Source organism: Populus euphratica, unplaced genomic scaffold (genome assembly GCF_000495115.2).
Source record: "Populus euphratica unplaced genomic scaffold, PopEup_1.0 scaffold12.1, whole genome shotgun sequence".
Classification (NCBI taxonomy): Eukaryota; Viridiplantae; Streptophyta; class Magnoliopsida; order Malpighiales; family Salicaceae; genus Populus; species Populus euphratica.
The window spans coordinates 1,115,440-1,143,396 of NW_011499858.1; the positions used below are offsets into that span (position 1 = coordinate 1,115,440).

General features: G+C 32.6%; 2 protein-coding genes and 1 long non-coding RNA gene across 3 annotated transcripts in view; all 3 read right to left on the bottom strand.

The window, feature by feature from the left end:
- LOC105123941 (serine carboxypeptidase-like 34) overlaps positions 1-7,341 on the bottom strand; it is a 13,139-nt gene extending 5,798 nt beyond the window's left edge. Inside the window, exons 1-3 of the mRNA XM_011023734.1 lie at positions 7,334-7,341; positions 5,217-5,223; positions 1,718-2,046 (exon numbers count right to left, since the gene is read on the bottom strand). Of these exons, the coding sequence (XP_011022036.1) occupies positions 1,718-2,012 (295 nt within the window). The 5' untranslated portion in view covers positions 2,013-2,046; positions 5,217-5,223; positions 7,334-7,341. The remainder of the gene's footprint in view (positions 1-1,717; positions 2,047-5,216; positions 5,224-7,333) is intronic.
- An 892-nt stretch (positions 7,342-8,233) lies between these two features.
- On the bottom strand, positions 8,234-11,471 carry LOC105124104 (serine carboxypeptidase-like 34). The gene is made up of 10 exons (XM_011023969.1): positions 11,204-11,471; positions 10,919-11,023; positions 10,668-10,757; positions 10,424-10,516; positions 10,254-10,342; positions 9,858-10,136; positions 9,642-9,778; positions 9,034-9,129; positions 8,812-8,917; positions 8,234-8,383 (listed from the first exon to the last, which is right to left on the bottom strand). The coding sequence occupies exons 1-10, from the start codon at positions 11,469-11,471 to the stop codon at positions 8,234-8,236; spliced, it is 1,413 nt and encodes a 470-aa protein (XP_011022271.1).
- Positions 11,472-20,952: 9,481 nt separating this feature from the next.
- Positions 20,953-21,710, bottom strand: LOC105123943 (uncharacterized). The gene is made up of 2 exons (XR_841977.1): positions 21,393-21,710; positions 20,953-21,219 (listed from the first exon to the last, which is right to left on the bottom strand). It is a non-coding gene; the product is annotated as an uncharacterized LOC105123943 (long non-coding RNA).
- Positions 21,711-27,957: the final 6,247 nt, after the last annotated feature.

A 27,957-nucleotide genomic window follows, 5' to 3' on the forward strand; every position in this document is an offset into this window, starting at 1 on the left:
CCAAATTGATAGCGCCCCCCCCCCCAACCCCCCCCCCCTCTACACACACATACACAGAGACACAGACACAGACACAGTCACAGACAAAGATTTGTTAAGCACATACTTTTGTTAAGAATCTTAGAACACTCATTTGGTGACATGCAAATACTGCGAAACAAGGATTAAAATCAAGAAACTTTGAGATTGGTCCCTCTGGAGCATGGACCGACCCTACGGAGGAAGGACAGCAGACTTCAATTATCAAGTTGTTGCTGGGCTGGCGTAGACAACCCCCCCCCAAGATTTTGGCACGGCCATTAAATGCAGTATACAACCTTCGCAGTAAATGAAAGCAAGTTGGAACTCTTACATCACTATTGATAGTACTGGATTATAAAAAAGGTGTGGTTTTGGTGTTCTTGCATCCCTCATGGAATATACGATTCTGAATGATTGATAACTTGGAATGAAATATTTTCAGTACAATTATCATGCTGAACTAGCTACTCACACCCATTAGTCCTATAATTACATGATTACTCACCTGGATGGTTAGGTCGTTGGTCAACCTGTAAATTAACAAGTATTTTTTTTATTAAATATTTATAGAATATTGATCGGATTGAGTTAATCAGGCCATTAAAAACTTGATCGAGTGGATTAACCAATATCTTGTCTGATTTAATTAAAAACCCAAAACATATAATACTTAAAGTGCCGAAATTCTCAAATCAACTTGAAATAATTCCAACTTAGGTGGCACCATCACTCAAAATTGAGAATAATTAATTTTGAAATTTTGTGTAAACAATAATTGTGCCAATGGACTTTTGGAGGTGTCAATAGCAACATATTTGTTTCTTAAAGTAAATTATAATTGAGTCCTTATTGCATCTTCAATAAACCAACATGTTTTAAAAAAAATAAGTTACTCAATTGAGAAGTTTTGACCGTCAATCCGTTATACATGAAGTAAAGGCTTAGCACTTTAATAATGGAAAACTAGAGGAAAAGAACTAAGTTATAGTAAGTGGAAATGACAACATGGAGGTAAAATATGGGGTTTTTTAAAAATAGAGGGACTGAGCTATTAATTTCCTAAGAGTATAGGGATTACGTTATAGTTTGTTACGATGAATTTGAAGGGTCACACATGGAATCTAGATGGTTGTGCTGTGTTTGCTAATTAATTAAAGTTGATCATGTTTCATGATGCGACAGATAGGTTAAAAATATGATGATTTTGTTCATAGTCTTAGTCAATTATCATTCGGTAGTTGAATCGTATCATCAATATTTTTCATGGAATCTATTATTATACTCTTTGACAGCTTAATTCCACCAAAAATTTCTTTAAGTAACTAATATTCTGGTATGCGTCCTTATTTTATATATTAACACTATGAGTAAACTACCCTTGTTTTCATTGACCAGTTCTCGTGCTATAATGCATTGCCTTGATTCATTAATTTCCCTAATTATAAGAAGATTGCCAGAGATAGCAAGTAATTCAGAACATGCCTTTTCAGAATGTGATTATGGAAGGAGCTAGCTAGTCAAACAGGTCTGGGTGTGGATGATATTAGCTCAGGTTTTGTGACTATGTCCTTGGCAAGGGCAAAGGACATGAGATTCAGTGGTGGAAAGCTATGGAACGTGGCAAGAGAAACTGCAAATGAAACATGCATTTGAACCATGGAAACGTAAATAAGGTGAGCATAATGAATTACTTTACCTCCATTGAGCCACAGAAGCAAAGGTTTCTCTTCAGGATTCTCAATGGCTTCAAAGAACCAATAAAACAACGCTCTCCCATGACTTTCATTGACTGTTACATAGCCTGCATACTGCTTGAACGTTACCTTAGGCTGGCCAGGAAGTCTAATGACTCTGTCTGCTTCTTGTCGGGCTAACACATCTTGAGTAAGCTCAAAGTCAGCCTCACTCGCTCTAGCTGAGCTAAGTATGAAGAAAAGAAGAAGAAAAAGATGCAAAGAGAACGAGTATAAAGCCATTGTTACAGACTGCATATACTCTTCTTCTGTTTTGGTCTCTCTTGATATGGGAATTCAAAGAAAGACAGATAAGAATGGTCTCTTGTGTTGCCGTTCAAGTGTCGTGTATAGGGTATGATAAAAAAGATTCCTTCGCCTAGCTTGTTTGAATTGTTTCCGATGACCCTCTTTCCATTCCCTAAATATAGAGGGAAAAAAAAAAAAGTGGTAGCAGTAGAATGGGCCCAAAGATTGTCAATGGTGGGTTCAACGACCATGTACATTCATGTGTGGAAGTCATCAATACTGAAATCATGACCACATACAGCATATAAATAATTTTTTTATACTATTATTCATGAAAAATAAATCATTACATTCACTCATTAATAATAATAAAAAAACTAAAAAGTGTTCACACTGTTTATACATACACATTGCACTATAAATAATATTAGTAATTCACAATATTTTATTTTATTTTTTTAATTTTTATTATGATTTTTTTTACAAATTTTTTTTCATTGTTTTCATTTTTTAATACTGAAATAATTGAGAATTTAGTTTCATAATTTATTTTTTTATTTTACTTTTCTATAATGTTAGTATGGTTGGCAGGTTTGTTAAGGTAACTAGCTTGTCCCGGTGTACAATTTGATGGAGTATTTTTTTAATTGAACTTGATTTATTTATCATTTTTTTTTCATATAATTAAAAAATAGTTTCAGATAAAAGTCATGTTATCAAATTTTATAAAGTTCATGGACCTATTAAGAGGTTTGGCTAGTTGACTTAGTTCGTGAGTCTGACAAATTTAATTTTTTTAATTAGTTTTTTTATTTCATTCTTAGATACTAGATTAATTAATAATTTAGTTTTATAATTGATTTCGCTTAAACCTTTATGAGGTTATAGCAATCTAAGAAAAATCTCTGTATTGAGTTGGTATTTAATTTCATAATCATTTATTTTTATTACCATATAATTATATAAAAATAGTTTTAAAAATAAATAAATTATAATTCCAATGAAATCCATAACCTATTTCACATGTTTGGCATACTAACTTGACTTACTCAATTTACAGGTTTGATAAGTTTACTCACCGATATGATATATTTTTTTTGTCTTTTAATTGTTTTTAATTTATTATTTTTTGATTTTATTTTTTAATATTGAATTGATTGAGAAATAGATTGAATTATTGATTCTTGTTTACTTTCTATAAGGATAATTGCCTTAAATAATTAATGTTTATTGTTAGGTTGGTGCTCAATTTTGTGAGCATCTATTTTTATCATATAATTAAATAAAAAAATTATAAAAAATTATTGAATCCAATAAAATCTATGACTTGGGTTATAAAGGGATCGAAGTTGATTCAATATGTCATTGTATCAATATTTTTTTAAAAAAATATCATCTTAAAGTTTTTTTTAGTTATTTTTTATTAATCATTAAGGTTGCATTTGGACCTATAAAATTGATTAATTTAAGTCGAGCCAGCTCCTATACGGAATTAAAAACTTGAGTTAGATAAATAATTGAGTTGAGAGATTTTAAAATTAATCTACTTGATCAAGTTTAATAACACTGTTAAATTTTTTTATATATATTTTTAATATTTTTTATATTTAAAAAAATTAACCAACTTTCAGCAAATCACATATGAATGGGCTGGTGAACATTATATTTTGTGGGAACACCCTTGAATATTAATCCTATTGAAAATCTTTCTCAAATTCATTTTCTAAAGAATCTCAACCATCAAATTTGTGTGTGATTTGTAAATGGGACCACCTCATTTACTGTGCATATGATTTTCTTTTTTGAAATTACTAGAGAAAAATATTTGGTAACCATTTTATTGTGTAGATATTTTGTTGCCATGCGCTGAAAATAAAGCGAAATCTTGGACTTCTCGGAGCTTTGGGTTGAAACTTCGACACCTTTGAAAATCCAACCTTTTGGTTCAAAGTTTGATCCATATGTTGACCATTTTCATAATCATGACAGTAACCTTCAAGATATTTAAAATTGGTTCAAGGTTGACCATCAAAACACAAATATATATATATATAGAATTGTTATCGAACCAATTTAAGAAATTAAAAACATATTGAGGATTTAACGAAACGAACCAAGATAATAAAAGAAATTATTAGGTCGACATAGGATTCATAGTAAATCTCATGTTTTTTTTTTAAATTTAAAAGGTTTAATTTGAATATATATATATATATATATATATATATGTATGTATGTATGTATGTTTTTGACCTGGTTTATTCGTTAAAAGACGTTTAGTCCACCAGATAATGCATCTCTCTTTATGGAATATTCTTTTACTGAATGTTCTAAATCTTGGTAAATTTATTTACACGTTGGATCATTCTTTTGACAGGACCCACGGGTAAATGATAATTTTAAGAATTACAATATAAAAACAGCTTCTTAAATCGAGATATTCAATGAATTACACACTTATATATACATTAAAAAAACATAAATGATAAAATTCAAACGAGAGATATTTTTCTTTTCTATTGGATATTTTATCTCCTGACTTTTGTCTTTTTTACACAAGCTAATTGTCTTGCTGACACTTTGGATCATGAGGATAAGAAAGCAACAGGTGGCAGTTTCCTGTTGGCCAGGAAGTGCCTCACCAGTTGAAGAAAAAGATTTCGGAGCCATGCTGCCTGGAATTGGTGGCCTGCTCCTTCCACTGTAATAAATGCCAATCCTTCATATATCAGACCCCAACCTTTGATATTTCAATGTCAGTTTTTTTTTTTTTTCCCAGTTATGGAAAATATATGTTGAATTTTTGCTACCTCTAACAAAATTGGCAAAAATATAATGCTAATTTACCCAAAAATCTCATTTATTATGGGAGTATTAGCCTACAACACTAAAAAAACTGAAATTTCTTATGACCGTTCACTATTATAACTTTGACAATGCCATTAATGGTTCCTTGTGTCTGGTGTATTTTTTTTTACAAAATCACAGTTTATCTTGAATGATTTATACTGTCCATCTAAGATTATTGCATGATCCCATGCACAATCAATCCTCCCGTACAGGCCATTTTCATCATGCAACGATGCATTTCCAGCACAAGTCATAAATTGGATGCCATTAAAGGTTAATCCATGGACTCCAAATTTATGAGAGAATATTAATGCAATGATAAACTTACCTTGAAACCGTTCAGATTTATGTAATTGTCCTTAGTGGATTTCTTGTTGTCATCATAGATTAAACTTCTAAAAATATCCAAATAACTTAGAAATAAGACTCTCACGTCGAATAGTCGATTAATCAATTGATTATAACAATCTCATCTATTTTTCTTAGTCAAAGTGATTAATAACTTATATTTGTTACTTTATAGGTCAATGTGACTTATAACTGATATCTATAAAAAGGTTTCATTTGATAGATGTAAGAATTTTTAGATGTTTAAGTATTTTTTAGAGAGAGAAAATACAATAATATTCTAAAAAGATATGCTCTCAAGTATATATTTAATAGAGAATAAAGATTATCAACTTTTATTTTGAAGGATTTATAGTGCATTTATAATATATAAGTTTTGTTCTTTTATGGAGAGGAGGGATTGCAGTGTAATTTTACTTTTATAATATTTTAAGTTGTATCGTGAGTTATATTCCACTAATTTTATTGAGCAAAAAAATAAAATATATGGTAGGCTATGAGAGACTTTAATACATTTAATAATAGTGGTGGATTATAAACTTGTTTAATCAAGCTTATTTATTAAGAAATAATTCATCTAAGATTTTATATAAAAATTTATAGAATTGGTGACTTTGAATTGAGGTATTATGTTTGAATTTATAAGTGTTTCGAATCTGACCATATCTGGGATGCAATGATAAAAACATTAAGCTTAACAACCTTGGATAATGTGTAACAAGCCCATCTTATTGGTTTGGTAGCATGCCAGGCCAAGCTATTGGACCTGGTAACAGGTGTAAAACCAAATGGTGTTTGAGTCTGGCATGCATAAGACCCATACACTAGGTTTGGTAGGTTTTAGACCAAGTGTCAGTTAGGTCTGGCCATCGCCAGAACCAGTAACTTTTAAGGTTTTCATTTGACCAGACTTAATAATACCTGATTCTATTGTTGATTAATTTTATAAGTGCACGAATAGTAACAAGTAATAAAATGATAAGTGGAGTATCATCTCACAAGGATTTATTAAAATTACTACTAATTATCAAAATCCTTTAAATTATGATCTATTTGAATAATTGAATGGGATAGTTTACGAAACAAAAATTAATGATTAAAAACAACCAACCAACTAATTAAATATTACTTAAACTTTCTTAATTAAATTAATGACTCCTAGCGTTGATAATCAGGTTTTTCTAATTTAAACATTAATCTCTCTCTAGTATCAATGAATTATTTCTTTTATATTATGGCCTTTTTATCCCTTGCTGGAATGAAGAAAGTTTCATTCTCTGTTTTGTATTCCTTCCTATCTGGATATTGCAGGCCAAATTTGAGGTAGAAAATATGCAATTCAAAAATGTTTATTTCTAGAGATATTCTAGAAACTCAAATCTTGTTTCTAGCACTATTGATCTTGTAATTTTTGGACCTTTAAGACTTGAGATATGAGCCATAACCCGAGACAGCATTTGGAGTGCAGGAAGTTCGGGTTTGATTCAATCCTTGTTTTTTCAACTCGCTCTTTAGGTTTCAAAACAGTAAAACTAAGTTCAATGCCTTTCATATATTTTGTAGATCTTCATCTTAGATTTTGAAAATAGTGAAGAACACCTAGAATTGAGTTGTATAACTTCCTTTGTAGTCCAAAATCAATCAATGTTTTTACTTTACTATTAGATTCTGCTTACTTAACAATCTAGTATATAAAAATATATTAATTTTTCACGAGGTTAATAATTTTAAAAAAAAAATTAAAATTCTAATTAACTTGTACAACATATTCAAAATATTTTAAAATCAAGCATGAATAGTAAAAAATATACATGCTATAAATTCCCTTATCATCTATCTAATGCAAGACTTAACATGCCTTCACGTGGACATGTTTAATGATAGCATATATCAGCCCAATATTTTCTGAGAATACGATAAAATTATACCTATATATTTTTTTTAATATGATAAGTTTTAGAAAAGATAAGTATAAAAATATACTAAAAAAATCTTGGTTCATTGATAGATAACCTCAGCAAGCTGTGGTACGTGATGTCCTACTAAACTTGAGCAATTTAAATGATGGAATTAGAAGTCAAATCTGATTTTAGCAAACTGTTTTTATCAAACAAGCAGTAATATTTGTATACCTGCGTGGCTTTCTCCTGCTATATAGAATTATCTTTTGAACCAATTTAGGAGAAATGTGCGTGTGTCCCAAGCTAATCATGAGAAAATAGTTGAGAAAAAGACACTAACAGAATTGGCATCCCCGCATACAACATTTGCAACACCAGATTATATTTCACAATCAATTTCCATATCCGGTCAACTTTCAGTACATCATCTCCTTGAACATCAGGACTCCTGTTATCTCCATTAAGCCACAAATGGAGAGGTTTCTTCTCAGGTTTCTGTGTTGCTTCAAAAAACGAGTAGAAAAGAGCTTTCCCATAGTTTTCATCAATGGTAACATATCGAGAATATTGCTGGAACTTGACTAGAGGTTGGCTGGGAAGTTCCGTAAAACGGTCGGCATCTAGATCTTATGATTAAGATCCCATGAAGAGGCATTCAACAACAACTAAAAAAGACGAAGAAAGGCACAAAGTGAATTCACTTGATTTATAGTTCTTTCAATTTATAGAGTGAAAGCTTATGAGTTTTTGGGGTACCCCAAGACGTGGTTCATAGTTCTTTCAATTTATAGAGTGAAAGCTTACGAGTTTGTGTCAAACATGTGAATCCAAAATTGAGGTCTGAGCTTTTTATTCTTGATTTAGATGTATCAAATATGTCTGATGACATATTATGATAATGCAAAATTACAGATAGAAAGGTACAGAGGAAATCCCAAAGAAAGACATTTCTTTTAGAACAATTTGGCATGTATGATGTTGCTGCATGAGAACCAAGTTTACGGGTAAATTAGAAAGATGGATCAACACATAAAAACAAAACTAGTACAATATTAGGTAATTCTAAGCTCAATTCCTTCGAGGAATGCTCTGCAGCTTGATAATTTCATGACAAATTGGATCATGGGCTGATTAAAAAGCAACAGATGGGAGTTTCGTGTTGGCTAGGAAGTGTCTGACGAGTTGAAGAGCACGCTTTGGAGCGTATGTAGGAACTTGGTGACCTGCTCCTCTCACTGTTATGAATGTCAACCCATCATAGGTAATTGTCCAGCCTCCAACCTAGATCATATTAGAAATTAGTTTCCTTGCCAGCGATTGTTCAGTGAAGAGCAATTTACATTTACGAAAAAAGCTCTTAGACTCTTTTAGATTTCAGATTGATAAGATGTTTTGTATATATGATGTTGTTTGGGAATGCTATCTCCATGATATTTTATAAAAATATAAATTTGTTTTATAAATTTATTATTTATAAATGTTTAAATTATTTAAATACACTGATATCAAAAATAAATTTTAAAAAATAAAAAAAATTATAAAAATATTTTAATATATTTTCAAATAAAAACACTTTAAAATTATTATAATAATACACAAAATCATAGCATTTGAGTTGGTCCACACGAGTTGCTAAATCTTTTCGACAGTTCTAACAACACAGTTATTATTATAACTGATCATAAATCCCTGTGTGGAAAATGTATTACCTCTCTGTGGTTATACCATGGAGTCCAATCTTCAGTAATGTTCAGTCCAAGCTTATTTAAGGTATACCTGGTTGAGGTCACTGGAACTCTACCATCTGTGTCTCCACTAATTATATAGTAGAGCATAAATTTAGAAGATTAATAGACGATTCCATACAGAAATCCCAAATATTACTAATGTTTAAGCATCAATTTTTTTTGTTTTGTTTGAGGATTAATTACCTGAAGACCCATACGCGAATGCCCCCATTGATGAGCTTCTTTATTACTGGTAAGATTGAAGTGGCCGAATCTTGCCAGGCACTGTTCACATCATTACTAGACACAAAATAAACCAGAATCATCATAATTCAGGTACACTTGTTCAAACAGATTTTTTTTTGGTTAATAGTTGAAATTTTATTAAGAAAAAAGACTATAAAGATAATAGTCTCACTTACATTAGAAAAACAAGTAGAGGAAAAAAAGCACAAAAATTGTTGCATAAAACAGGGGAGAGCAGAACGAGGGAACAAACAAATCATAAGAAACCAACTTCTTTTTACTAAATATTCTCTATATTAAACTCTAAAGAGTTGGAATCAAGTCTCAACCATAAAAAAAATACTTTGACACACCATGAAAAAACAAATTTGAAAGTTAGGGGCAATATCATTAAAAATAACATCATTTCGGTGAAGGCAAAGATTCCAAACAACACATAAGAAAAGAAGTTGTAATAAAAGATTCTTGCCTTTAACCATAGAAGAGCATTGATAGCATATATCATCAAATAGATTAATTTAGAAGAAACATTGCTAATTAATCAATGAGTTTTAGATAAAACTAACTTGCAAAGGACATATGGTCCTGGTATGTTGGTTACATTAGCATGAAGTGCTGCCTGAACATATGGAAGATTGAAATAATCTGTTGCATGATTCATCGTACATGGATCATATCCTGCTGGAATTCTACGCAGAATATCCTGTATGGAAGGACCTCATTACTTGATTAGTTAAATGAAAGATTAATTTAAGGGAACGAAAAAGAATTAAAGAACATACGATTGTCTTCAGGGATTTTGGGACTGCAAACATATTTGTAGACTTGGCAAAGGGTTGATCCAGAGGACAAGTTGGAGAATACAAGCTATACACATCGATGATTTTGTAGACATTATAGTACTTCAATAATGAATCCCAGCATTCTTCAGTCAGATTTGTGGTAAAATCACAGTTTCTCTTGATTGAGTTGTACACCCCATCTGAGATTATTGCATGATCCCATGCATAATCTATCATTCCTTTCTGATCAGTTTCATCATCCAATAATGCATTTCCAATCTGCACAAGATGGAACAAGCTGTGTATGGAAAAATGATCTGTTTTATGCATTTCTAAGCCAAAGTATTATGATGTCTATAAAAATAACAAGGATTCTAATCTACATATTAAACCTACCATGAAACCCTTAAGATTTATGTAAGTGTCCTCTGTGGAATTCTTGTTCTTATCGAAGATAACTTCAGCAAGTTGTGGTACATAATGGCCTAAATTGAGTCGTGTAAATGCTGTCAGAAGTTCAGAGCTGCCAAATTTGCGTAATATTCAGAACAATAATATTTACATACCTGCATAGCTTTCTCCTGCTATGTAGAATTCACTAGACTTGTATTGTGGAAATCTCTTGAACCAGTTTAGGAGAAATGTGTGCGCATCCAAGGCTAAGCAAAAAAACAAATGTAACAGTGTTAATTTGAATGCAAAATTTACAAGCCCTCCATCTGTTTTTCTTCTATAAGCTCTTACGATCAGTCATGGCAGTGATAATTCTGAAATCTTATAATCAACTTCTATTATCCAATGTTCAGTTACCCGTCATATTATCTCCTTGAACATCAAGACTTGTATTAGCATATGAAAATCCAACGCCGGCCGGAGAATCCAAGAATAGTAAATTTGCAGCTGCATCATTTGAAAGCAATAAAACAAGGAAAAATGTTAATGCTGCCCTCTTTTGCAGTAGGTGGTCTTCTTTGCTTAAGTTAGCTGAAAACTGCACACCGCTCATTCATAATGAAAATATTTATATAGTATAATTTTGTGGGACAAAAGAGAAGAAATGCCTTTATTCCAAGTGTAATTATTGAATACTATTGATGGGCCTTCCTTCACCAAAAATGGGCCGAGCTCTTGAGCTTCACCAAACCCAACAGATGAGCATCCAGGACCTGCAAGAGAAGCACTTTAATGATATTAGATAGCATTGATTGTAATGGAAAAGGTTGAATTGGATTTTTCTTTTTTTGAAAAAATCTATGAACTGGATGTTTAGGGATAATTTTTCTATAAAATCATCTTTTCTTTTTAAAAAATAAAAAATAGATGAGCCTTCGTAGATAGTTAGCTACCTCCATTGAGCCACAGAAGGAGAGGTTTCTTTTCAGGCTGATTTGTTGCTTCAAAGAACCAATAGAAAAGTGCCTTCCCATAAGTTTCATCAACTGTAACATATCCAGAATATTGCCGGAACTTCACCGGAGGTTGGCCAGGAAGTCCTAGAATACGGTCAGCATCTTGAAGTGCCTTGATCTTATAGTCAAGTTCCCATGAAGAAGCACTCAAGAACAATGCAAAACTGCATAGAAAAAGATGCAATACAAAAGCTGAAAGTCCCATCTTCAGATCGTTCTATTCAAGATGTGGCTCTAAGCCCCTTTATAGCTTAAGCCCATGGATTGGTGCCGAACATGTAAATCAAAAACACTTGTTGTCTTTAGCTTCATCAAGTGTTAATCTATGAAATATGTCTTTGACCTTGTCTTGATATCTAAAGAGACCATGCAAAATGAAAAAGCTGGCAAATGCAGCTTGTAACCTTTTCCATTTGTACATGGAAAAGCTTATAGGTTGATGACGAGCATGCAAAACAACCATGAAAAATGCAACCCGTAATCCTTTCCATTTTTACATGGAGAGCTTGTAGGTTGGTGACAAGCATGTGAATCAACTATTGTCTTAGCCGATGATCTTGTCGATATTAAAAAAAATAAAAATTGAAAAATATTCAACATGTCCTTTGACTTCGTGTTTCTGAGTGGAAATATGTGACAAACAGAACTACTAACGAAGGTTCTATTATAAGCATTTGCTTGGCTTCATTAGCCCTAAACAAATTCAAGGAAAAAGAAATGGAAAAAAAAAAAAAAAACCTCTAGGGAAGCATAATCCACCAATTCAAGTTTCACTTGTGATATGATCATGAAGAAACCATTCTGGTTCATGACGTGCCATGGTGTTTGTTCTTTACTCAAAGAATATAACTTAAGAAATAAGAGAAATTAAAGAGGTTAAACATTTGAGAAAAACAATTAATTTGTTCCCTTTTGTTTTCGTTGCTTTATGCAATGGTGAAACTTGCCGGCGCCTTTATATGAAGTCACAACATTAAAATCATCAATTAAATGTAATCCAGCTTTTAGATATATCCGAACTGCTCAATCATTCCTTAACAATTTTTCAAGAGTAAATTATTAGAGCCATCAACATTTGGAGGATGCATGCTTGGCAAACCCTCCAAATAAGAGTTACAAACATTCATACGAGACCCAGCCAAATACAGATTCTTGTTCTTTAAAAGTGTAGACAAGCAACTATAAAGGTATTTAAGACTGTGCTTGTGATTATTGTTAGGTGTTTTTTATGATTGAAGCCGAGTATGAAATTATTCATTTGCCACAATGAAAAATGAGTAAATGAGAATTTCTGATTTAAAGTCTATGTTTTTAGCAACAAGACTAAGACTTGTATAGTGTATTTTCTCTAACAAGGAGAGCAACGACATACACTCTTTGTCTTAAAAAAAAATAGTAAACTCCACTATAGCATGTATTTCATACTATATGTACTAGCGACCATTACATGAATAAAAGAATGGATCCCTGCTTCTTTATTATGTGAGTCCTGAAGATCATATCTAAGATCTCAAAATCTTATTTTTTGTGACTTTTGACTATATCATAAGGTGATGTATTAATGATCGATACTTTAGGAGTATATCTTATAGTCATATAATGATTTGACTTAAAGGAATACTCTTAGAAAAGCAAGTTAATTTAGATTTAATTGATATGAAAGCGAAAGAAAAAGTAATTTTAGTTTTACACCTGTTACTTATATTTATTGGCTGAGATCATATCACTTAAATAGATTTGATATGATTTAGAATACTTGTAATTATAAGGATGAATTAAGTATGAAATTCTTGAGGGATTGAATTATATTCAGTCATATTTAACTAAAAATGCTTAGGGTATATTAGTACACTTTAAGAAATAATTAATTATGAGGTTGATGTCTCCTATATGGCGTATATTAGGTTTATATATTGGAGCTCTTTTCACTATATGCTTCAGATCGCACGGTCTGTTCGTCAAGTATGAAATTCTTGTGCAAGTTTGAAGTATAATGTACTAGAGAGATTCAGTTCTTCATGGGCGAGTGAGAGATATTAGTTATTAGACTAGGACTGATCCACCCATGATGGATGAGTCTGATTCAAGTTATTAGAGAAGTTACTAAAGGAAGTAACCCCCTTCTCTAATCATATATAAAAAGGACATAACCTATATAGAATAATAAGTTTTTCATTATTGAAAGAACAGAGTTCTCTCTTTCTTTTCTCCTATCTTGATTCTCACTTGATAAGATTTACAAAGATATTTGTACTGTAAAACATCACTTTGATTCTAGTAATTGAAGTGATAATAAATTAATTAATCCAAAAATAAAAAAAGTAAATTCTCACAACAACTAAGTTTTCCTTTCAAATTTACACAAAACCTGCCAGTGATGGGTCCTATTGCCTAAGTTTTCCTTTCCAATCTACACAAAGTCTGTCAGTGATGGGTCCTATTGCCTAACACTGTCCATCAGCTTTGAATCCTACTACACGACTCTAAAATCCTCCTAGAAACACGACCATCAACTTTGGGTGTAGCTGTCCAATAAAAACAAATGGTGATGAACCCTATTAGGGCGGGATCCATTAATGAAGAATCTTGTGGAACACAGAACAATATGCTAATTTCTTTAAAGTGACATTAAACATGTATCCGTTAACTTGAAAAAATAAACACTAACAACTGTGAATTGTTTGAATAAAAATATTAAAATACAAAGAACCTGAATTTTAAATTGAAAACAATCAACACATGTTTCATTAATTTCAACCTATCTATGCAAACTTCCAGCAAGGGCTTCGATAAGTTTTAATATAAAAAAATATTTAAATGTTGTTAATATATATATTTTTTTAAATAACTATATAAAAATTAATTTAATGTGATTTGATTGACTTGGTAAATTCAAAAACAACATAGAAAATTTATAAAAATGTATGACTTAAAAAAAAATCAAGGTGATATTTTTTAAATAAATATTGAAACGATAACAGGTTAACTTGTCAAATCTACTATGTAGTTAAGTTATAAAACCTTGATAACCTAATAGAAATAAAATAATAATAAAAATTATTAGATCTAATTTTTAATCAATCCAATATTAAAAAATTAATTATGGTAATAATCAAAATTAATTCCCACTATTAACAACATTTTATTAACCATAATAAATCAATAATTAAACATACAAATAGTAGCTATAAATTCAAATTTTTTTAGTTGAAAATTTTGTTTAGATTTGGAGTAATGTTTGTGGAAGAGACAATTAACATTCATGAGTTGGATTGAATGAAATAATAGGTTGGAAAAAATAATTTTTTTAGTTAGCAAAAAATAGTTTTTTATAGCCTAAAATATTAATTTACTATAAACCCAAACTTATATCCGAACCCATGCTTATCCTAAATCTTGAGCACAAGCCTGATCTGGGTCAGTTCATACGTGTGTCAATTTAAACTCAAAGCTCATTTTATATATAACTTATTCTCTCTAGAATAATCTTTTGTAATCTAAAATATTAATTTCCTATAAACCCAAGCTCACATCTAAGCCTACACCGGACCTAAATCCTAAGCATGAGTCTGGGTTGATAGGTGTGTATATAAGTTTAAGTTTGAAGCTCGTTTTGTTTAGAATTTATAATCTTCTCTAAAAACTTAAGTATTTTTTAAATTTAATTTTTATTTTTTAACCTTTTATTTTTTAAATACCAATAAAATCTCGTATCAACCCGCTATACCAGAACAAGTTTCATATCTATGCTACACAACAAATTACCTCTAGACTTCGACTTCGTGATCTCCTTTTCTTTTTTTCATATATTTTCAGAAGAAGTTTCATTCTAGCTCATGAACCATTTGTCTCGGATCCGACAAATGGTGCTCTTGGCCATAACCGTTCCAATTAATTCAACCCCTGCTTCCGCAAGATTTCAAAGGGCATGATGTCCATTAGGGCGTGTGTCAGTGTGTGGATGTATTGAATCGCATGTTTGTTCATATTTGTTCCTACAAATTGATAACGGCTCAATAATGCAATTCAGCGGCGGTCCACAAGCGATGTACTCCAAGATGGTGTCACCATGGGGACCATAACAATATCATCCCGTTTTATAATTGCTGAAGTTTCACATGGATCCATATTTATAGAGTGCTCATCCACCGTCCACTTGGTTCATCCTCGAATACTAGCAAAGATAGCATCGCAGGAGGAGTACTGTCCACATAAGCCATGACAAACATAATCAATAAGATTGAGAGACGCAACCGAGGTTCTGGCCTAACGGTGAGAGGAGGTTATTTTTTTTTTTGTATCTGGGTTCGAATCTTACTATGTATGTTTGTTACCCCTGCGGTGCCTTACATGCTCACTGGGCTTGCAGGATGTTCAGTGGGCCATGGGGATTAGTCATGGTGCGCGTAAGCTGACCCGGACACCCCATGTAAATCAAAAAAAAAAAAAAGCTTAAGAGAGGTGTAGTCTCATTTTTAAAAAATTATTAATTTAAATTTTATAAAATTTAAGGTTATTAAAATTTTATATAATTATTAATTTTAAAGTTAATAGAATTAATTAAGATATCTATAAACTGACATGAATATTTATATTAATTAATAAATAAAATAATAAGGAAATTATTGATAATCATGAAGTTATACTTTTTTAAAATTATTATAAGTTTATATAATTATTAATTTCATAATTTATAAGATTAATTAAAATACATACAAATTGATCTTAACATCTATATTAATTAAAATAATAATAATGAAGAAGCAGTTACCACTTTCTTGTAGATCTGAACATCTATATTATATTGATTTCAAATACACTTATTTACCATGATTTAAAATGAAATTTTCAATGGTTGAAGGCAACATGACATTTGAGAAGGAATCTTATTGTTATTACTTGTAGTGATCTCATCAACACTAGGGAAATCACAGCTGCAACAAAGGAAAAAAAGAGCACACACAAGAAGATAAACAAGCGTGGATATAATAATTATATCCCAGCTCATGTTTTATTTCTCATTCTTATTCCAGCCTTCACGTACCACCATTTTCATTTATAGCTACCTTCTTCAATTCCACTAGATCATGGTGTTGTTTTTACTGATACAATTTTTCAAGCACATACTGGTGGGTACTTCAAATAGCATATCCCGCTGCAACAACTTACGTCGCCGATTAAGCATGGAGATGTACCTGGAGGGAGGCACTTGTACGCCGATTTAGGCATCATCACATTTGAGAGTGGAATGTTCTTGGTATTACTAGTAGCGATCTCATCAACGCCATCAGAGGTGAGTGGGATAGAAAGCACAAGGAGAAATAGTCGCCATGAAGAGTAAGGACACTATCAGAAACAAACTCACTTTCTTGCTATCCATCTCTACCAAACACTCGCACACAACCGCTAAGCTTTTAATTTACTCACTTGCAGAGTAAGTTTTTGTTCTTAATGCATGATAGAGGTTGCATGCAGAGACTTCATTATATAGCGATGTGATGATTTTTCCGCTCGACAAATTGATAAAGGCACTGCTCAATAATGCAATTCTTCAGCCCACGTTTAAGTGTTGTCCGCCATTAGTCACGATCACTTCTGGACCACAGTAATATCATCACGTTTTATCCTCGTTGAAATTTCACAAGGATCGTGCCTTCTACTTTCACAAGCAGAGCCTGAATTTTTTTTCCACGGTAATACAGAAATATTGAACCTGTCAACTGAGACTAAGAGTGTGTTTGGTATTGTGGTAGCTGTTATGGTTGTGGTTTGAAAAAAGTTATTTTATAAAAAATATTTTTAGTTGAGGTTAGTTTGAAAAAATAAGTGTTTGGTTAAAACTGTGCTTGAAATTGAGGTTGAAGAAAAAGTAGTTTAATGTGTTTGGTTAAAAATGTTTTTGAAATTGAGGTTATAAAATAATTTAAAAATATATATATTAATATTGATGATTTTTAATTTAATATTATGGATTTAACTATTGTTATTATATACATCCGACAAGAACTACAATTTTTATAATTTTTTAGGATATAATAAAATTAGATAAAATATTATAATTAATAAAATTCACCCTAAACTAGTTTTTTTTAACAAAAACATTAAAAAATTAATAATCTAAATATATATATATATATATAGAGTATCCACGCAGTGAACAGCGAAAGAGAATTACACTATTCACTATTTTTAAGTGAACAGTGCAATTCTCTTGAACAGTGCACCACTATGCATTGTTCAATGAATAGTGCAATTGCATGAACAGTGAAAAAAACAAATAATTCTTACTTTTTAAATTCTGTGTTTTTAACGCAGAAAAAATATGGAACCCAGTGAATAATATACCTTCATTTTTTCTAACCAAACAACTGCAACTGCGTTTTAAATAAAAACGCAGCCGCAACTGCAGAGCCAAACGGGCTCTAAAGCTCATGGAAAAATATTAATAAAAAATAGTTGCAAAAGAAAAAATTAACAAAAATGAGGATACAATGAGAAAAACACAAAAATGATGAAATTTGAAAAAAAAATGATTCTAAAAAATAATTAATAATTAAAAAATAAGGACTAAATTTAAAAGATTATAAAATTATAAGGAATAAAATTAAAAAAATTTATAATTTCATAGACTATAAATTAAAAAAATAATAAGGAGTGAAATTAAATCTAGTCAAGTTAAACTTATTAAAAATAACTTGATTGAATTGAATAATGTACTCTCAAATTATGGTTGTTTAGGCCCTCCGTTCATATTTTTCAAAAAGTATATAGTTTAAATTGAATAAAAAATAATTGAATTATTTATTAACAAAATAAAAAAAACCCCAAAAGGAAATATTTCAAGAAAAATAAAAGAAGATATTTTTTTAAAAAATAAAAGTACTTAAAGAGAAGATAAGAAGCAGATTAATGAGATAACTTCACACACTTTTTCATTTACATTGTGCATGTATAAATACAAGATTAAAGAGCTTATTAAGCTTGAAGTTTTGCTATTCTGTAACTAACTGCAAGCTGTTCATAATTTAAACTAAACATAAAGATTTGATTCTGGTATGAGGATTTTGTGGAGAAACTGATACTATTGGATGAGTGATTTGTTGAAGAGTGATGACTTTTCTTATATGCCCCCGCAAGATGGAGGTACCATCAGCAACTCCAATCTTGGATCTTAAGACTTGAAAATGATGGTGTGGAAGAGACTTCGTAAGCAAGTCTGCAAGTTGATCTAAAGTGTGAACATGACTAATAGTAATGCGACCTTTTTGGATAAGATCGTGAACAAAGAGAAGGTCGATTTCGATGTGTTTCATACAAGTATGTTGCACTGGATGTAGGCTGAAATGAGTTGCACCAATGTTATCATAGAAAGCTTGGGGAGGATTTTTAAGATGCAAGCCAAATTCTATGATTAAGGAGTGAAGTCAAACTGTTTCAAAGGTGGCAGCAGCTAATACATGAAAGTCAACTTCTGTAGAGGAACATGATATAGCTTTTTGTTTGCTGCAGACCAAGAAATGGGATTGAAGCCTAGAAAGGTGATAAATACGGTGGTGGAGACCCTTGTATCAGTGTTGGTAGCCTAGTCAGCATCAACAAAGGTTTGTAGATTTAAGAGGTTGCTCTGTTGAATAAGAATCCCATGAAACATTGTTTACTTGAGATACCTGAGAATTCATTTGGCTGCAGTCCAGTGACACATTGTTGTTTTATGCATGAACTGGAAAAGTTGATTTACTGCAAATACAATATTAGGTCTAGTCAAACCAAGATATTGCAGTGCCCCAATAACTCTTTGATATTCTATGCTATCTGTAGGAGCTGAACCATCCTTAAAATCAATGTCGTGTTGGTGGACAGTGGAGTGTGAATGTCTTTAGCCATATCCATAGAAGTTTGAGAGAGTAAATCTTAGATGTATTTGTGTTATGAAAGGAAAAGGCCCTTGGCTATACGAATGACTTCAATGCCAAGAAAGAAATGGAGATGTCCCATGTCTTTGACAGAAAAGGTATGAGCGAGCTTGTTGATGATAGCAGCTACAAATATAGAGATGTTTCCTGTGATAATGATGTCATCAACATACACAAGACAATAGCTGAGAACACTATTAGAGACATAGATGAATAAAGACATGTTTGTAGCTGAGTCAACAAAGCCAAATTACAGAAGAGCATCCTGAAGAGCTTTGTACCACTGGTAAGGTGCCTGTTTCAGGCCGTAAATACTTTTATTCAGTTTACAAACATAGTCAGGCTTGGAAGCATCTCTGAAGTCCGGAGATTAATGCATAAACACTGTTTCTTCAAGATTGTCATGAAGAAAAACATTATTTATGTCAAGTTGCCTAATGGACCAACCATTCATGACATCAATGGAGAGGATTAAGCGAATTGTAGCTAGTTTGACAACTGAACTGAATGTTTGGGAATAATCAAGACCTGGTCTTTGGTGGAAGCCTTTAACAATTAAACGAGCTTTGTACCTGCTGATGGTTCCATCAGGATTTCATTTTGTTCGAAAAATAAATTTGCAGCCTATAAGATTTTGACTTGCTACAAGAGGAACAAGTTCCCAAGTGGCATGATTAAGTAATGTAGTGATTTCTTCGGACATGGCATTGCGCCAAAGTGGATTTTTAAGTGCTTGACTAACACATGTTGGCTTAGGGGATTCAGTAATGGATGTGTTGTGGTGGTGTGAAGCTGTTTTGGAACAAAGATGATGTTCATAGACCAAGTGGTCATATTATGTCGTCTTTGAGAAACAACTAGAGCTAGAAGATTTACTTGAACTATGGAGACTATAGTTGTAATGTCTGAATTGGATGCAGGGAGAGAGAGCTCTTCTTGATGAACAGTAGAGACTGGTGTAGAGAGTGCTTAGTTTGCTAGGGTGATAATCTGTAGTAGTGGTGCAGATAGAGTAGGAGCGACAAGTAAGGAAGACTCAGAAGTGGACTGGTTGATGATGTGCTTTAGAGGAAAGGCGTTTTCATCCTACGTAACATGCCGTGAGACATATAAGCGTTAAGTAGGTAAGTGGAAGCAAAGATAGGCACTCTGTGTAGTGGAATAACCAAGAAACACACAGGGAACAGAGTTTGGCTGAAGTTTATATGTGTGGTAAGGTTTCAACTAGGGAAAACACAAGCAACCAAATGTTCTGAGTTTGAGATAATTGGAAGCTGCTGTGAACAAGGTTTGAAAGGGAGATTTGTGATGAAGAATAGGAGAGGGCAATTGATTGATTAAATAGGTTGCTATGGCAAAAACATAGGACCAGAAATAGAAAGGAAGATTGGCGTGACTGAGAAGTGTGGTGCATGTTTCTACTATATGTCTATGACGACTCTCTGAAACGTCATTTTATTGAGGAGCGTGTGGGGTTGTAGTATAATGGCTTATGCTATGAAGAGTAAGAAATGGTTGCAGAGCAACAAATTCTCCATCATTATCAGAGTAGAGACTTTTGATATTAGCATTAAATCGATTTTGTTTCATCTTATGAAATTGAGGAAAAATGACTTTAACATCAGATTTGTTACAAAGTGGAAAAAACCTGACATATTTTGTGAAGTGATCAATGAAGATCACATAATATTTATGACCTTGAATGCTGATTTGTGGTGATGGTACCCAAACATCGATATATATTAAATCAAGAGTAGAGCTAGTGAGGCCATGTTTATGAAAAGGCAGGCGATGAGATTTATTAATAGAACAGGAATCACAAAAATGAGATATAGAGGAATTACTAGAAACTGGAAGAGAAAATGAGGAGATCATTTTATCTATAACTTTTGAGGAAGGGTGGCTTAGGCGCTGATGCTAGCCATTTATAGACGTGCATTCATGAACCATTGCAATAGGAGTGGAGACAGAGGGATGAGGTAGAGGATAAACATCATTCTCACATGGTCCTTGAAGAAGAATCTTTCTCGTCTATTGATCCTTGATAAAAAAACAAGAAGGATGAAATTCAAGAAACACATTATTATATTTGGTGAAATGATAGACTGAAATCAAATTTTGATTTATGGTGGGAACAAAAAAAGTGTCTTGAACTTGGAAGGTGCGTTTAGGAAAGGAAAGAGTAAGAGAACATGAGTGAGTGATTTTCAAACCTGAACCATCTCCAATGAGCACTTCATCATGCCATCATATTCAGAGTGTAAGTGCAGATTGGATACTTGAGAGATGATGTTATGCGATGCAGCAGAGTCAATGAGCCAACGCTGATCTAGACTTTAAGAAGCGGTGATGCAGTGGGCTGTAGCCTTCCTGGTGTGTAACTTAGGACAGTGTTTTGCAACATGGCCAAGTTGATCACAGTATTGGCATTTGGGAGTATATTTTTGCTGCCTGAAATAGCAAGGTTGAGATTTAAAATTATATTTTTGTGTGGCTGTATGAAGAGAAGACCATGGTTGTTTTTGTGAAAAACTATGATTCTTGCGCTAAGTATTATGTGATGTAACGACCAGGGGAGGAGAAATAATGTCTAGGCATTTGAGGTAAGACTCATGACCAATGAGAAGATCATGAAGTTCTTCAAATGATAAAGAAGATTCGCGTGTACGAATAATGGCTACCATTTCTCTATATTCAGGACCTAAGCCATTGAGAACATAGAGAGTAAAATCATCAGCAGAGAGAGGAGCATCAATGAGTGCAAGCTCATCGACAATAGACTTGATAGAATAAAGAAATTCTGTGACAGTGTGTTCCATGCTGAATGAGAGTGAGATCCTCTTTGAGTTGCATGACTCGTGTTTTAGAACGACTGGCATAAAGCTTGGTCAGTTTGTTCCAGGCTTGAGAGGATGTTTTGGAAGCTGCTATGAAAGGTATCACAGAATCAGACACCGAAGTAAGAATAGCATTCAAAATTCATTTGTCATGTCGAAACCAGTGAGTAGAGGCAGCAGTAGGTGCTGCATCAGGATTTATGGATAGGGGAATGTGAGTGTACCATCAATATAACCATATAGGTTGTAGCCGAGAAGGAGGGACTCAAATTGTGCATGCTAAGAGGGATAATTGGATGGTGTGAGTCGGGTGGTAACCTGCTATGTGAGATTAATAGCAATAGGGAGAGAGGCTAAGGAGGCCATTGCAGAAGCGAAAGAAGAGAGAAAAAAAAATCAAAGGAGAACTCGTTGGAGAAAAGAGGACTCTGATACCATAAAGAGAAGATAAGAAATAGATTAATGAGATAACTTCATATACATTTTCATTTACATTATGCATTGTACGTGTATAAATACAAGATTGAAGAGCTTATTAAGCCTGAAGTTTTGCTATTCTATAATTAACTGCAAGCTGTTCATAATTCAAACATTCAAATTAAACATAAAGATTTGATTTTGATGAATAAGGATTTTATAGAGGAACTGATGCTGTTGGATGAATGATTTATGGAAGAGTGATGACTTTCCTTAATGGTGTTATGATATTTTGATCGATTTGAAAATCATGATCCTTGAATAGACTAATGATATGTGAAAAAAAAAAAAAAAAACATGTTAAATTGGGTTTAATAGCCATCCCTTTGTTGGCCGCACATATTGAAACAAGACAACTAAAATATCAATTCATTTGTTCAAAGGTAAAGTCTTATTATAGAGTAGATATGGCTGGGGAGATAAAATCATTGATTTCCTCTTTTTCTTGTTCTTTTTTTCTAAAAAAAAGAAAAATTTAGAAGGAAAAAAAATTATTCTATTAAATTACTTTTTTGAACGTATTAATATTTTGTCATATTCCTCTTTTAACGTTGATACCATTTTTACTTAATTTATACAAAGCATATTATACTATATTTTAAAACGTATGGGCAAAAGACTTTATATTTATTACAGATAAAATAGACTTAATGCATTGTACACGACACTATATATATATATAAAGTACTTGCACTGAAGATAATACCATAACACCTGTGGGGGAGTTATCTATTATATCTTTAGTTAACAATTATTGATGGGTCTAAAAAACTTGGGTTCAATAACAAAAAAATCAATTAATATTTTTTTAAATTTTGATTTTAATTGGAGTTGTAGACCCAGTGCTGGTGGCTGAAAAACTTAGAAAACCTGGAAAAAAGGCAGAAGTCGTTAGTGTTGGGCCGCCTAAGAAAGAACCAGACGAAGAGAAAGTTACTCTTATTGTTATTACTGGCAGTGATCTCATCACCACCACTGAATTCACACCTCCAACAAAGGGAGCAAAAAAAAAAAAAAGAAAAGAGCACACACAAGAAGATAAACAAGCATGGATATAATAATTATATCCCAGCTCATGTTTTATTTCTCAGTCTTATTCCAACCTTCACGTACCACCATCTTCATTTATAGCTACCTTCTTCAATTCCACCAGATCATTGTGTTGTTTTTACTGATACAAATTTTTAAGCGCATCTTCCTGGGAAAGTTGGAAAGCATATCCTGCTGCAACAAGTTATGTCGCCGATTACGCATGGAGATGTACCTGCAGGGAGGCACTTGTCTGCCGATTTAGGCATCATCACATTTGAGAGTGGAATGTTCTTGGTATTACTAGTAGTGATCTCGTCAACACCATCAGAGTTGAGTGGGATTTCCCTCATAGAGAAAGCACAAGGAGAAATAGTCGCAATGAAGAGTAAGGACACTATCAGAAACAAACTCACTTTCTTGCTATCCATCTCTCCCCCACACTCGCACACAAACCCTAAGCTTTTAATTTACTCACTTGCAGAGTAAGTTTTTGTTCTTAATGCATGATAGAGGTTGCATGCAGAGACTTCGTTATATAGCGGTGTGATGATTTTTCCGCTCGACAAATTGATAAAGGCACTCAACTCAATAATTCAATTCTGCAGCCCACGTTTAAATGATAAATACAGCAAAGTCATTATCACGTTTAAGTTATGCCTAGAAGAGGTTTCATTTCAACTCATTGTTATACTTATCTAGTTAGTTATACAGAAAACTATAGACCCTAGCTAGTGTGCACACCGACCTAGCTGCCTCCATAAATTCACTATGCTACTCCTCATTTTGTGCAAGGGAGAGATACAAACAATAGATGTGGCTAAAATATTATTCCTTCACGCACTATAAACACATACTCATGGATACTGTCAATTTATTATGCTCCTGAGTTTTTTTTTTCTTTTTTTATTTAATTTTATTCTTTAAGGACATGAATGAAGGCAAATTTGGTTAAAATTGTCAAGAGAGTGAAGAATTGAGAGATAGAGCACCAAAGAGAAAAACATGGAGGAGATGGGTGCCATTTTTGAACTTCTTGGTGAAATGTTCAATTTAGTCCTTATACTTTTTTAATTATAAAAATTAGGTCTCCCTCCAATTTTTAGTATGTGCTATGTGAGTTGTTTGTTTTCAACACTATAATGATTGATTTTTTAAATAATTTTTTCTCAATCTCATTTTACCTTACAATGATTTACTATCAATGTTATTTGTGAATATATAAAATATTGTTTTGTAATTTATCTATGGTAATGAATAATTTCTTAATTACTCGAATATTTTCATATAATTCTTATTACATTTAATATTTGTTCATTTGTTATCCTTGATTAGGACAACATATAGCAAAATTATCGCATAACATTCTTTATATAAAATAACTTAGTACTATCAAATCTAAGAATCACTTATATATTTGTCACTTGAGCGGCGTATTATGTATCTCTCAATAATTCTAACTAATATATATCTAGTCTTAATAGAGTTTTCACCATGAACAATGCTTTGATGCAATATAAATCTTATAATTATAATAACTTTATAATTTTCTTTACAAAACATTTTTATCTCAAGAACTTAATCTTTACTTTAGATTCATTCATCAAATATTAAATTCATTCATCAAGTATTTGATAAATATTAAAAATAAATAAGATTTCACTAAAAATTAAATATATTTATATGAATGAAGTGAGTATCATATATAACCATTTGATTGGCTACATGATATAGATACTAGTAGTTATTCGGTTATTGTAATTTCTCATTGAAAACAAAGTTACAAGAATAAATCATCAAATAATAATCTTACATCAATGGGCTAGATTTTATAAATGTTACTAATAAATAATGATGTATTAGTAGTAGTTATATTGTGGACAAACCTTAAGCAGCCGTTCAGTTTTTGTGTTTGGATAAATTTACTTTCTCTCAAAAAAATATTAATCTCTCAATTAAGATATTTTTTCAAACAAATTTGACAAAAGAATGTTATATTTAATTATAATGATGCAATTTTTTCAGTAAAAAATTATATAATTTGGATGGAATTCAAGATAAATATGGATGAAAATAATTAATTGAGAGTTTTATAAAATTTTGAGGATCAAAATTAAAAACAAATCAAGACTGTCTACATAATCAAGGGGATTTTGGCAATCTCATATTACTTTTTTTGTAATTCTATACTATTTTTGTAGTTCTGATACGTGTCTGCTTCTTTCCAGGAGTCGTTGCAAGACATTGACACCTAATTTATACTACTATTTTATACTTTTACACTTTGTTTTGATGTCTTAGTACGTTAATGATACCTTCTTTACATCATTCATGAACTGTGCGCTGCACTGTCTATTAATTAGTATCCTTCTTGGGAATATATTTCAAATTTTCATTCATAGAAACAGCTAGCGATTATAATAATTAAGAAAATATATTTAATGATCATACGATTTTTCTTTTTTAAATTTATTAAAAAAACTTAACAAACCACAAACGAAATCACACCTCCAACAAAGGGAGGAAAAAAAAAAAGAGCACGCACAATAAGATAAACAAGCATGGATATAATAATTATATCCCTGCTAATGTTTTATTTCTCAGTCTTATTCCAACCTTCACGTACCACCATCTTCATTTACAGCTAGCTTCTTCAATTCCACTAGATCATAGTGTTGTTTTTACTGATACAAGTTTTCAACCGCATACTGGTGGGTAAATTAAAAGGCATATCCCGCTGCAACAACCTACGTCGCCGATTAAGCATGGAGATGTACCTGGAGGGAGGCACTTATCTGCCGATTTAGGCATCATCACATTTAAGAGTGGAATGTTCTTGGTATTACTGGTAGTGATCTCGTCAGCACCATCAGAGGTGAGTGGGATTTCCCTCATGGAGAAAGCACAAGGAGAAATAGTCGCAATGAAGAGTAAGGACACTATCAGAAACAAGCTCACTTTCTTGCTATCCATCTCTCCCCCACACTCGCACACAACCGCGAAGCTTTTAATTCACTCACTTGCAGACTAAGTTTTTGTTCTTGAATGCATGATAGATGATGCATGCAGAGACTTTATTATATAGCGCTGTGATGATTTTTCCGCTCGACAAATCGATAAAGGCACTCAGCTCAATAATTCAATTCTGCCGCCCACGTTTAAGTGTTGTCCACTACTATTCACTATCACTTCTGGACCACAGTAATCTCACCACGTTCAAGTGATTTATACAGCAAAGTCATCATCTCGTTTAAGTCACGCCTCGAATATTTCAAGAGCTTTCACTTCAACATATTGTTGTTCTTATCTAGCTATACAGAAAACTATAGACCCTAGCTAGCGTACACTGAACTAGCTGCCTCCATAAATTCACCATGCTACTCATTTTGTGCAAGGGAGAGATATTAACAATAGATGTGGGGGGAATATTATTGCTTCACTCAATATAAACACATGCTCATGGAAATTGTGAATATGATTGCTTCACTCAGTATTAACAATAGATGTGGGGGAGATATCACTTCACTTTTAAATATTATTGTTCAGTTAATGTGCCCGTATCGGATCAAACAAAGGGTGCTCTTGGCCATAATCGTTCCAATTAATTCAACCCCTGCTTCTGCAAGATTTCAAAGGACATGATGTCCATTAGGGTGTGTGTCAGTGTGCGGATGTATTGAATTAACACCATCATTGCTAAATAAGCTTGTAATTCACTCGTATAGTATGTTTCTGATGTTGAATGCATGATAGACGTTGCCTGTAGCTAGAGACTCTATTTATTTATTTGTTTGTTTGGTCATATTTGTTCCTGCAAATTGATTTTAATAATGCAATTCAGCGGTGGTCCACAAGCGATGCACTCGAAGACGTTGTCACCATGGGGACCATAACAATATCATCACGTTTTATAATTGCTGAAGTTTCACATGGATCCACATTTATAGAGTGATCATCCACCGTCCACTTGGTTCATCCTCGAATACGAGCAAAGATAGCATCGCAGGAGGAGTACTGTCCTCATAAGCCATGACAAACATAATCAATAAAAGTGGTCAAATGGCACTCAAGGCAACGGCCCAGCGGTGGAATGGCGCATTGCGCCTTCTGCTGTCACGGGTTCGAGTCTTGGAGTTGCATGCCTATCAGCCCCGCGCTGCCTTACCTGCCTGCTGGGTTTGCAGGGTGTTCAGTGGGCCGTGGGGATTAGTCGTGGTGCGCGTAAGCTGGCCCGGACACCCCACGTAAATCAAAAAAAAAAATAAAATAAAATAAAAGTGGTCAAATGTAAGAACTTGGAATAAATGATATCAGGTCCGAGTACTTGGTTGCTTATATGAAGGTCATTGGAGACTTACATAGTTATTAATTTCAAGGCCCGTGGGATTAGTCGTGGTGCGCGCAAGCTGGCCCGGACACCCATGTTAATCTAAAA